Source organism: Scardinius erythrophthalmus (assembly GCF_964197995.2).
Source record: "Scardinius erythrophthalmus genome assembly, chromosome: 23".
NCBI classification, from domain to species: domain Eukaryota; kingdom Metazoa; phylum Chordata; class Actinopteri; order Cypriniformes; family Leuciscidae; genus Scardinius; species Scardinius erythrophthalmus.
The window spans coordinates 7,638,818-7,651,657 of NC_138243.1; the positions used below are offsets into that span (position 1 = coordinate 7,638,818).

Here is a 12,840-nt window from a genome sequence, read left to right on the forward strand (position 1 = left end):
GCATCTCTGAAGTCTATGGGGTGGGGGAGTGAGAGTGACGATACACAACCAACAAAACAAAACAAAAGTTAATATCTGTGTATAATAAAACGAGTAATCTGAATCTTATTAGCCAGTTAGTAGATGATTCAGCACTTTACGTCCTGTTTTAAGTGTATAGTAACGTGGTAACAGTAAAGAGGTGTCGAACTGCAGCATTACATGATGTGCATCTATCACACACTGCTGTGTCTGTGTGGATGTGCTGTATTTACAGACGCCTGCGGTCGCGCTCTGGTGTCGCTGAAACGCGGTTTGTCCCTCTGCAGTCTCCGTCAGCAGCTGATGTGCAGGTGAAAGGTCAGTCCGCTGCAGCAGACAGGATGGATGTCAACCAGGCAAAACAAGAGCATCTGCTCGCGTTAAAAGGTATTGCGGGGTTCAACCTTTTCTTACTCTGGTAGCGAAAGAGCAGCTGAATGCCTGAACAATGTTGCGTGCTTACTTATATTCATTCATTCACAAACCCCGCTGTAGCCGAAGCGATCGCCCTGTTAGCTACATGCTAATCACTTCTGCTGAGCCTCAGGTCTAACTTACTGCTGCTCACTGGCTTTGAGCCCGGGTACATGTGTACATGTGTACTACTGTAAGAGTCACACACTGCAAGAGTATGTGTCTGTGTCTAGCAGTTTTCTGCTGCTGTGGGAAACGAATGACAGCTGCTGTTTACTGGCTTCATCAGTTACTCAGAGTTCTGTCGTTCATTGATTCTAGTGTTGACATTGAGTCTAGTAACAGAAAAGCTCTCTGAAGTGATGCTTTATTAGTCTTCTACATAAACTCTTCAGGGTTTAATGTCAAATAACCCTATATCCCTCCATATACGCACTATACTTGTCTTGGCATAATTTTCAGACTGACAAAATTAATTAAGAACAATAAATGAATTAATTCCCCAGTCATTTTCAAGTTTGTTCTTTTGGTGTGTTTGGTAGGTTACTGAAACTGGTATAATGTGTTTTAAAACAGAGAGGGTATTAAACGGATTAAATCTAGCTCATGCTCAATGGTCAGACTGAACTGAACAGAGTGACTCAATGCAGTGTAATATTGCGCTTCAGGACGTGTGCAATAGGACAACAAGACTTTATATTTTGCATAAAGAAAATGAAGCCTTTCTTTTGGAATCATTAAGAATCTTTGCATTTTTATTTTATTTTATCAGAGGTCACACTTGGCGATCTAAACAAACTAAGTATACAGCAAAAAAATTATCAAAATTAATGAATATTTATATACAATATATATATTCTTTAATTTTTTGTATTTTTTGGGGATTTCATGTCACAAGACTATATTTACTTCTAAATTATACACCATATATAATAATAATAACAATAATAACAAATAGAAATTCAAATATTTCAGTTAATACAGTGTTTAAATTATTTAATATCCAATGCATCGAAGGCAGATTGGTGTCATCTGGTGGGGACAAATAAAGTAAATCATATGTAATAGAAACAGGGCCCTCAGCAAATTCAGGGTTTGAGGCCCCGACACACCAGCCATGTGCCTGCTCTCAGTTCTAAGCTCTAAGTTGCTGCTGTGATAATTAGTCAACCTGATTACCTTTTTTTTTTTTCGGATCGCAAAAGAAGAAATTGCTCTGTATTTTCATGTTTTTTTTTTCATTAATTTCCTATGTTGGTCATTTTTGAATGCTAAAGTGTGACTATTTAGCCTTTTCTAATCGTGTGTGTGTGTGTGTGTGTGTGTGTGTGTGTGTGTGTGTGTGTGTGTGTGTGTGTTCATACATCAAGTGCCACAAAAGTCCCCAAGTGTCATACCATTCTGAGGAAGTAAAAATTGTTTTGGTCTAGTTTATCGATATTAAAGCTTGTTCCACCATGGAATAAAAAATGTAAAACTTAATTGTGACTTTTTTTTTCCTCAGAATTGCGTGATATAAATTGCCTGTTGTGATCATCAAATAATTTCACAATGCTAATCAAGTGAAATATTAATAGATCATCATTTGGTGCTGTATGACAGGGATGTGAATTCAAGGCATACATGGAATAAGACATCTAACTATATATATATATTATTAACCTTATATTGTAAATATCACTTTATGGCTGTGTTGGTCTTTGGATCAACTGCATCAACTGAGCATTTAAAGTTACACAAGAAACTAAGATGGTGAACTAATGGTGCATTCGTGTCTACACATGAGCTGTTACTGTTACACTGGTCAACCTTCAATACATCTAAACAAAAGCAACTAGACCCTCCAAGAGTTAACTGTACATCATGTGTGTTTGATATACTGAAGTATTGTAAAGATTTCATGTTATGTTTCTCCCTCCAGTGATGCGGCTGACCAAACCTACGCTCTTCACAAACATGCCGGTGACGTGTGAGGACCGAGATCTTCCAGGTACAGTCCGATCACACTAATCAGGAAGCATTTGAAGAATACACACATTTTGTGAAATCAGATAGGCCTACTGATTCATTGGGAAATAAATTAATTTCATAATTCATAAATGAATTATTATTAATTGTCTAAAGCAGAGGTACCCAGCTCGACTGCAGTGTCCTTCAAAATAAAAGCTCAAGGGTTTATCTCTTGCAGTTGTAGAAATTAGGACTAAAGTATTGTAATTTCAATAGTGTATCTTAAAGTAAAATAAAATAAATTTATTTTACAGTGCATTTCTTTTAAAATATATGGCCATAACTGTCAGGAATAATAATATAAAAATATTATTATTATATTCTAATTGTACCAGCATGAATGCTATCTATATATATATATATATATACAGTGAGGAAAATAAGTATTTGAACACCCTGCTATTTTGCAAGTTCTCCCACTTAGAAATCATGGAGGGGTCTGAAATTGTCATCGTAGGTGCATGTCCACTGTGAGAGACATAATCTAAAAAGAAAATCCAGAAATCACAATATATGATTTTTTAACTATTTATTTGTATGATACAGCTGCAAATAAGTATTTGAACACCTGTCTATCAGCTAGAATTCTGACCCTCAAAGACCTGTTAGTCTGCCTTTAACATGTCCACCTCCACTCCATTTATTATCCTAAATTAGATGCACCTGTTTGAGGTCGTTAGCTGCATAAAGACACCTGTCCACCCCATACAATCAGTAAGAATCCAACTACTAACATGGCCAAGACCAAAGAGCTGTCCAAAGACACTAGAGACAAAATTGTACACCTCCACAAGGCTGGAAAGGGCTACGGGGAAATTGCCAAGCAGCTTGGTGAAAAAAGATCCACTGTTGGAGCAATCATTAGAAAATGGAAGAAGCTAAACATGACTGTCAATCTCCCTCGGACTGGGGCTCCATGCAAGATCTCACCTCGTGGGGTCTCAATGATCCTAAGAAAGGTGAGAAATCAGCCCAGAACTACACGGGAGGAGCTGGTCAATGACCTGAAAAGAGCTGGGACCACCGTTTCCAAGGTTACTGTTGGTAATACACTAAGACGTCATGGTTTGAAATCATGCATGGCACGGAAGGTTCCCCTGCTTAAACCAGCACATGTCAAGGCCCGTCTTAAGTTTGCCAATGACCATTTGGATGATCATGGGAGAAAGTCATGTGGTCAGATGAGACCAAAATATAACTTATTGGTCATAATTCCACTAAACGTGTTTGGAGGAAGAAGAATGATGAGTACCATCCCAAGAACACCATCCCTACTGTGAAGCATGGGGGTGGTAGCATCATGCTTTGGGGGTGTTCTTCTGCACATGGGACAGGGCGACTGCACTGTATTAAGGAGAGGATGACCGGGGCCATGTATTGCGAGATTTTGGGGAACAACCTCCTTCCCTCAGTTAGAGCATTGAAGATGGGTCGAGGCTGGGTCTTCCAACATGACAATGACCCGAAGCACACAGCCAGGATAACCAAGGAGTGGCTGTGTAAGAAGCATATCAAGGTTCTGCCGTGGCCTAGCCAGTCTCCAGACCTAAACCTAATAGAGAATCTTTGGAGGGAGCTCAAACTCCGTGTTTCTCAGCGACAGCCCAGAAACCTGACTGATCTAGAGAAGATCTGTGTGGAGGAGTGGGCCAAAATCCCTCCTGCAGTGTGTGCAAACCTGGTGAAAAACTACAGGAAACGTTTGACCTCTGTAATTGCAAACAAAGGCTACTGTACCAAATATTAACATTGATTTTCTCAGGTGTTCAAATACTTATTTGCAGCTGTATCATACAAATAAATAGTTAAAAAATCATACATTGTGATTTCTGGATTTTATTTTTTTTTAGATTATGTCTCTCACAGTGGACATGCACCTACGATGACAATTTCAGACCCCTCCATGATTTCTAAGTGGGAGAACTTGCAAAATAGCAGGGTGTTCAAATACTTATTTTCCTCACTGTATATATATGTATGTATGTATGTATATATATTTATATATATATAATATATATATATATATATAATATATAATATATATTTATACACTATATCAAAACTAAAAAGAGGTTTGAGTCCCTTTAAAGTTCAGGTGCACATCAATTCATCAACTTCTTTCTTTGTTCAGTTTGAACACTGGACACTGGTAGGAGCTCTTCATTTGAGCTCTTAAAGTGCACCAGATTGATGAATTGAACTTTAAAATGTACAAAATGTTACACCTAGAGGGACCAGGGTCCACCCGCCACAGTCTCACTAAATCCAGTGGAAAACACTGTAAATACACTGAAACATTTGTTGTTATAATGCAACACATGAAACCACTGCTGAGTTTCTCTGAAAGCTATTATCAGTCTCTGTGCTTTTGCATTACCCAGCGCTCTGAAACGCGATCGCCAGCGGCCACGCTCCAGGACCGCGTGTCACGGCAACTCTTCTGAGTGGCAGTTCTGAGTAGCACTTCTATATATAAAAGCGGCTGAAATATGTTCCCCTATTAATCTGCATGAATGAGATTGTAATGTTGAAAACATGAAGTGAACGGAGTTCATCAGACACCACCTCGGGTTATGCTTCTAATCTGTATAAATAGTCAGCTGAATCATGGCTTGCAGATAGTTTTGTTTGGTTATTATTATTCGTAATTTGATGACTCGTATATCATTGTTATATTCTGCCATACGTACGTGTTTGCAAATCATGGCCTGTGACCAACATGCGTGGCCTTCTGGAAAGTCTTGACTATACATAACTAAGGCACAAATAAAAGTCTCTGTTGATTTAGATGTCTGTGGGGGTGTAGACTGTCAGTCAAGAGGTTTTACAGCTCTGCATATCACATGTCTGCAGGTGATTTGTTTATACGACTCATGAAAGACGACCCGTCTACTGTAAAGGGGGCAGAAACACTCATCCTTGGGGAAATGCTCACGCTGCCTCAGAATTTTGGGTAATGTATAGATTTAATGACCTCAAATTTAATGATTTATTTTTGGATTTATTAATAAGTTCATGGCACTTTCCGCAAACACGGTACACTTTGGTATCGCATGAGTTTTTCATCTATGTTTATATCTATATCATTATTGATATCTATCTATCTATCTATCTATCTATCTATCTATCTATCTATCTATCTATCTATCTATCTATCTATCTATCTATCTATCTATCTATCTATCTATCTATCTATCTATCTATCTATCTATCATTATTGATATCTATCTATCTATCTATCTATCTATCTATCTATCATTATTGATATCTATCTATCTATCATTATTGATATCTATCTATATATCATTATTGATATCTATCTATCTATCATTATTGATATCTATCTATCTATCATTATTGATATCTATCTATCTATCATTATTGATATCTATCTATCTATCTATCATTATTGATATCTATCTATCTATCATTATTGATATCTATCTATCTATCATTATTGATATCTATCTATCTATCTATCTATCATTATTGATATCTATCTATCATTATTGATTATCTATCTATCTATCTATCATTATTGATATCTATCTATCTATCATTATTGATATCTATCTATCTATCTATCTATCATTATTGATATCTATCTATCTATCTATCATTATTGATATCTATCTATCTATCATTATTGATATCTATCTATCTATCTATCTATCATTATTGATATCTATCTATCTATCATTATTGATTATCTATCTATCTATCTATCTATCATTATTGATATCTATCTATCTATCATTATTGATTATCTATCTATCTATCTATATATCATTATTGATATCTATCTATCTATCATTATTGATATCTATCTATCTATCATTATTGATATCTATCTATCTATCTATCTATCATTATTGATATCTATCTATCTATCATTATTGATTATCTATCTATCTATCTATCTATCATTATTGATATCTATCTATCTATCATTATTGATATCTATCTATCTATCTATCATTATTGATATCTATCTATCTATCTATCATTATTGATATCTATCTATCTATCATTATTGATATCTATCTATATATCATTATTGATATCTATCTATCTATCATTATTTCTATCTATCATTATTGATATCTATCTATCTATCATTATTGATATCTATCTATATATCATTATTGATATCTATCTATCTATCATTATTGATATCTATCTATCTATCATTATTGATATCTATCTATCTATCATTATTGATATCTATCTATCTATCTATCATTATTGATATCTATCTATCTATCTATCATTATTGATATCTATCTATCTATCATTATTGATATCTATCTATCTATCATTATTGATATCTATCTATCTATCATTATTGATATCTATCTATCTATCATTATTGATATCTATCTATCTATCTATCTATCATTATTGATATCTATCTATCTATCATTATTGATTATCTATCTATCTATCTATCTATCTATATATCATTATTGATATCTATCTATCTATCATTATTGATATCTATCTATCTATCATTATTGATATCTATCTATCTATCTATCTATCATTATTGATATCTATCTATCTATCATTATTGATTATCTATCTATCTATCTATCTATCTATCTATCATTATTGATATCTATCTATCTATCATTATTGATATCTATCTATCTATCTATCATTATTGATATCTATCTATCTATCTATCATTATTGATATCTATCTATCTATCATTATTGATATCTATCTATATATCATTATTGATATCTATCTATCTATCATTATTGATATCTATCTATCTATCATTATTGATTATCTATCTATCTATCTATCATTATTGATATCTATCTATCTATCATTATTGATATCTATCTATCTATCTATCATTATTGATATCTATCTATCTATCTATCTATCATTATTGATATCTATCTATCTATCATTATTGATTATCTATCTATCTATCTATCATTATTGATATCTATCTATCTATCATTATTGATATCTATCTATCTATCTATCATTATTGATATCTATCTATCTATCATTATTGATATCTATCTATATATCATTATTGATATCTATCTATCTATCATTATTGATATCTATCTATCTATCTATCATTATTGATATCTATCTATCTATCTATCATTATTGATATCTATCTATCTATCTATCATTATTGATATCTATCTATCTATCATTATTGATATCTATCTATCTATCTATCATTATTGATATCTATCTATCTATCTATCATTATTGATATCTATCTATCTATCTATCATTATTGATATCTATCTATCTATCATTATTGATATCTATCTATCTATCATTATTGATTATCTATCTATCTATCTATCTATCATTATTGATATCTATCTATCTATCATTATTGATATCTATCTATCTATCTATATATCATTATTGATATCTATCTATCTATCATTATTGATATCTATCTATCATTATTGATATCTATCTATCTATCTATCATTATTGATATCTATCTATCTATCTATCATTATTGATATCTATCTATCTATCATTATTGATATCTATCTATATATCATTATTGATATCTATCTATCTATCATTATTTCTATCTATCATTATTGATATCTATCTATCTATCATTATTGATATCTATCTATATATCATTATTGATATCTATCTATCTATCATTATTGATATCTATCTATCTATCATTATTGATATCTATCTATCTATCATTATTGATATCTATCTATCTATCTATCATTATTGATATCTATCTATCTATCTATCATTATTGATATCTATCTATCTATCATTATTGATATCTATCTATCTATCATTATTGATATCTATCTATATATCATTATTGATATCTATCTATCTATCATTATTGATATCTATCTATCTATCATTATTGATATCTATCTATCTATCATTATTGATTATCTATCTATCTATCTATCTATCTATCTATCTATCTATCATTATTGATATCTATCTATCTATCATTATTGATATCTATCTATCTATCTATCATTATTGATATCTATCTATCTATCTATCATTATTGATATCTATCTATCTATCATTATTGATATCTATCTATATATCATTATTGATATCTATCTATCTATCATTATTGATATCTATCTATCTATCATTATTGATTATCTATCTATCTATCATTATTGATATCTATCTATCTATCATTATTGATATCTATCTATCTATCTATCATTATTGATATCTATCTATCTATCTATCTATCATTATTGATATCTATCTATCTATCATTATTGATTATCTATCTATCTATCTATCATTATTGATATCTATCTATCTATCATTATTGATATCTATCTATCTATCTATCATTATTGATATCTATCTATCTATCATTATTGATATCTATCTATATATCATTATTGATATCTATCTATCTATCATTATTGATATCTATCTATCTATCTATCATTATTGATATCTATCTATCTATCTATCATTATTGATATCTATCTATCTATCTATCATTATTGATATCTATCTATCTATCTATCATTATTGATATCTATCTATCTATCATTATTGATATCTATCTATCTATCATTATTGATTATCTATCTATCTATCTATCTATCATTATTGATATCTATCTATCTATCATTATTGATATCTATCTATCTATCTATATATCATTATTGATATCTATCTATCTATCATTATTGATATCTATCTATCATTATTGATATCTATCTATCTATCATTATTGATATCTATCTATCTATCTATCATTATTGATATCTATCTATCTATCATTATTGATATCTATCTATCTATCATTATTGATTATCTATCTGTCTGTCTGTCTGTCTGTCTGTCACACTCACCAGCCACTTTATTAGGTTCACCTAATAACCCTTCTCATAAGCTAGTTTTAAACTCATCAAATATCTATAATCCCATCCTAAATCACAGGTAATTTTGAAAATTCTGAGAAAAAAAAAACTTTATTTATTTATTTTTGTTAGGAAAATGCTCACACAAACCAAACTGTAAAAATAAAAAAGAGGTGAAAGATCAAGCACCTCTGGTCCTTCTCTGTGTCCTATTAGTGGAAAGTGCACATGCCCATTTGAATCCCAAACCGTTCCAGTGATGTGAAAAATTTATTCTCACCATTCCCCATACAGAAATATTTTCCTTGGCGAGACCTTCTCCAGTTACATCAGCGTGCACAACGACAGCAGCCAAGTGGTCAAAGACATTCTCGTAAAGGTAACAGCTCAGGTGAAGTAATAAAAGCCCAATGTAGTTGTGTTGGTTTTGGTGTCTCGCTACTATCCCACGATTGTCTCTGTTCGCAGGCAGACCTGCAGACCAGCTCCCAGAGGTTAAATCTGTCCGCTTCAAACGCTGCCGTTTCAGAGCTCAAGCCAGAGTCCTGCATTGATGATGTCATCCATCATGAAGTCAAGGAGATCGGGACACACATGTGCGTAACTTCTGACACACTCCAAACATTCCTTGCAGGGTTCGAATTATGATTTCATCTTTGTGGGGGTCTCTTTAAAAAAAGAAAAAAAGTAGTGCGTGTATTTAAGTGGTCCGGTGGTAGAACTTTTGCCAAGCGTGTCAGAGGTTCTGGGTTCTAATCCGCACTCGTATAGGTTTTTCTTTTCTCATCAAAACCGATTATGTTTATCAGTGGTTGTATATCAGGCAAGGACATGTTTGTGTGCATTTTGTTTTGTAATTTCAAACGGATTGAAGCGCGCGTCCAAGTGAAAACTGTGCGCGGGCCACAAGAGAACACAGTAGCCGCTGATCGCAGCGGCAGTGAGCACTCTGATCACTTGATTTAAAAAACAACACATTTCAGCGCTAGATCGCCTCTTATTTAACAAACGAACTAAATGAATGCTCCGCTAGTTAACTGAAGATGTTTTATTTTTTTTGTATTGGTATATTAGTGCCGCGAGATGTTTCAAAAGTGGTGGGGACAATATCGACCTTAGCAAAAAGTGGTGGGGACATGTCCCACCCACAAATTAAGCCTATGTTAAAATAACACTTGCCTGATGGGTTATGCTACTGCTAGATCGGACGTTGACGTCATTTCTGTGAGTTGAGAAAAGTCAGTAAAATTCCTGGCAGAAAGCGAAGCACAAGGATGCAGTGTGTGATGACGATCCGAGATCCCGCGAGATCCATGTGTTTGGCATCTTGTCCTATCTTTTAAGTCACGCTACAGTAGTCTGAAGGAAAAAGTGCTTTATTTGTAATTTAAAATAATGGTGCTGATGATTTTTAGAGACCCCCACAGGTGTATGATTTTACTGCTTTCATGGGAGCTCATCCTCTCTCTATGGGAGCTCAGCTCCCACTGGCTCCCACGTAATTCGAACCATGATTCCTAGTCTTTTAATGCTGGGTAGTGTTAATATAATGAATCGAATGAAGTAGTCCTCCACAATCTAATGTTGTTAACAAAAAAGTAAAACGATTAAAAGTAGTTTTCGGGAATTTAAATAGAGCTGAAATGAAATCAAATATAAATATTACTTGGAAAAACTTCAAATTAAAAACAAAACAAAACAAAAAAACAACTGAAATGGAAAATTTGAAATATTTCCTTGGCAGCTAACTGAAGAAAATAAGTTGAAGTACTAAAATAATGAAATAAAAATGATCTGAATGGAAATATACAAATTACAAATACAAAAAAAAAACGGAAAATAAAAAAAAAGATATTTCAAAATTGTAATAAATACTACAATATCTAAAAAATAGTGTTTTCAAAAACAATTAATCGCATCTAACAAAAGATTTTTTATATAATTTATGCGTGTATTTATATTATATTTATTTTATTTATATATATATATATATATATATATATATATATATATATATATATATATATATATATATATATATATATATATATATATAGTATATATAGTGTATATTATGTATAAGTGTGTATAAGTGTGTGTGTGTGTGTGTGTGTGTATTAGGGTGTCCAGGCATCCCAAAATCTAAGCTGTTGTCCTGAATCCGGCCCTAATTGTCCCGAAAATTATACTAAAGCAAAATCTTGAGTAGTTATTGTCTGATAAAACATTAAAAACATTAAAAACACAACATTTTTGAGTTTGATATCCTCTAAATTACTCAAATTACTGAGGTAAAATTGGTTGCAAATGCTGTTGCATGTTCACGTTTCATAAATAGATCAAATCCATCAAGAATAAGAGATGTATACAGCTCGCTGTTGTCCTCACCATATTTGTGTCTGATCTTCTGATTCCAGCTTGGTCTGTGCTGTCAGTTACACCACTCAGACTGGAGAGAAGCTGTACTTTAGAAAGTTCTTCAAATTTCAGGTGAGCTCATTTCCTCCTGCTCTGTGATTGGACGCCAGCTCTACGCAAACCATTTTGCACAGAGCCGAGACTTTTAATTTACACTAAAGCTTGACATTTGAACTGGAGCATGAGATCTCATCCTGAAAACAGTCCGCAGAGTTGAAGAACTGAAGCTAGGTCATTGAAAGCAGTCTTGAGTTGTGTGATAAATTCAATTTGATATGGATTCTGTTGAAGTAGAATCAAACTGCAGCTCAAACTTCAGTTTTAACTCTATTTTGAACCAGGTTCTCAAGCCTCTAGATGTAAAGACCAAATTCTACAATGCTGAGGTAAGTTTACATTTACCAGTTTGAGCTCTGTGTTTTTCCCCCCTAATATTTAGAGAATAAATACAAAAGCAAATTACTCACTTATAGTCTCTAGTATTTTCCATGGTCATACTGTTTTATCTTCCTCTCTGCACTGCCTCGCAGCTTTTGGAATAATTTATAGTGAGGCTATGCTTTTTAAGATCCCATTTTATACATTTTCATTTGTTTCATTTGATATCCCTTTTGTAAGTAGTGTGTGTGTGTGTGTGTGTGTTTCATTCATAATTCACTGTTTTGTTCACGTTTATGCTGCCTCAAGAAGAAAACTGACATTGTCATTTTCTGGTGCATGTAACCTTCACTTCTCTAATGTTTATTTTTGTGTTTTATTCCTCCATTAGAGTGACCTCAGTTCCGTGGTAATTGTTTTTCTTTCTCATTGCAATTTTTTTTTCAGCATAACCTGTTTCTTTTCTTCTTCTGAGGCTTTGAAACAAGCAAGGGGAAAACATATGAAAAGTATTTTGATATTCAGATAACAGGACAGTACTGAGATGGAAAATACGAGATTATGTTGAGAAATCCAGACCTGTGCTATTAGTAAAAGTTATTTTTCTAATTCATAATTTTTTGCCAAAACCTTTATTTAATTTGTGTTAATCATCAGTACATCAGTACATCAGTAGCCTAAAGAAGGCCTGAATAGCTTTTTGGCTATTGGTTATTACTAAGCAGTA

The 12,840-nt window shown here is 32.6% G+C and overlaps 1 protein-coding gene across 2 annotated transcripts in view; it reads left to right on the plus strand.

The window, feature by feature from the left end:
• Positions 1 to 12,840, plus strand: part of trappc13 (trafficking protein particle complex subunit 13) — a 20,745-nt gene continuing 7,905 nt past the window's right edge. Inside the window, exons 1-8 of one of the 2 annotated variants that reach the window (XM_081355177.1) lie at positions 1 to 408; positions 2,357 to 2,425; positions 5,299 to 5,398; positions 9,612 to 9,696; positions 9,786 to 9,913; positions 11,735 to 11,807; positions 12,077 to 12,121; positions 12,505 to 12,522. In XM_081355177.1, the coding sequence (XP_081211303.1) occupies positions 240 to 408; positions 2,357 to 2,425; positions 5,299 to 5,398; positions 9,612 to 9,696; positions 9,786 to 9,913; positions 11,735 to 11,807; positions 12,077 to 12,121; positions 12,505 to 12,522 (687 nt within the window). In that variant the 5' untranslated portion in view covers positions 1 to 239. The remainder of the gene's footprint in view (positions 409 to 2,356; positions 2,426 to 5,298; positions 5,399 to 9,611; positions 9,697 to 9,785; positions 9,914 to 11,734; positions 11,808 to 12,076; positions 12,122 to 12,504; positions 12,523 to 12,840) is intronic. The other variant, XM_081355178.1, reaches the window with a different exon arrangement.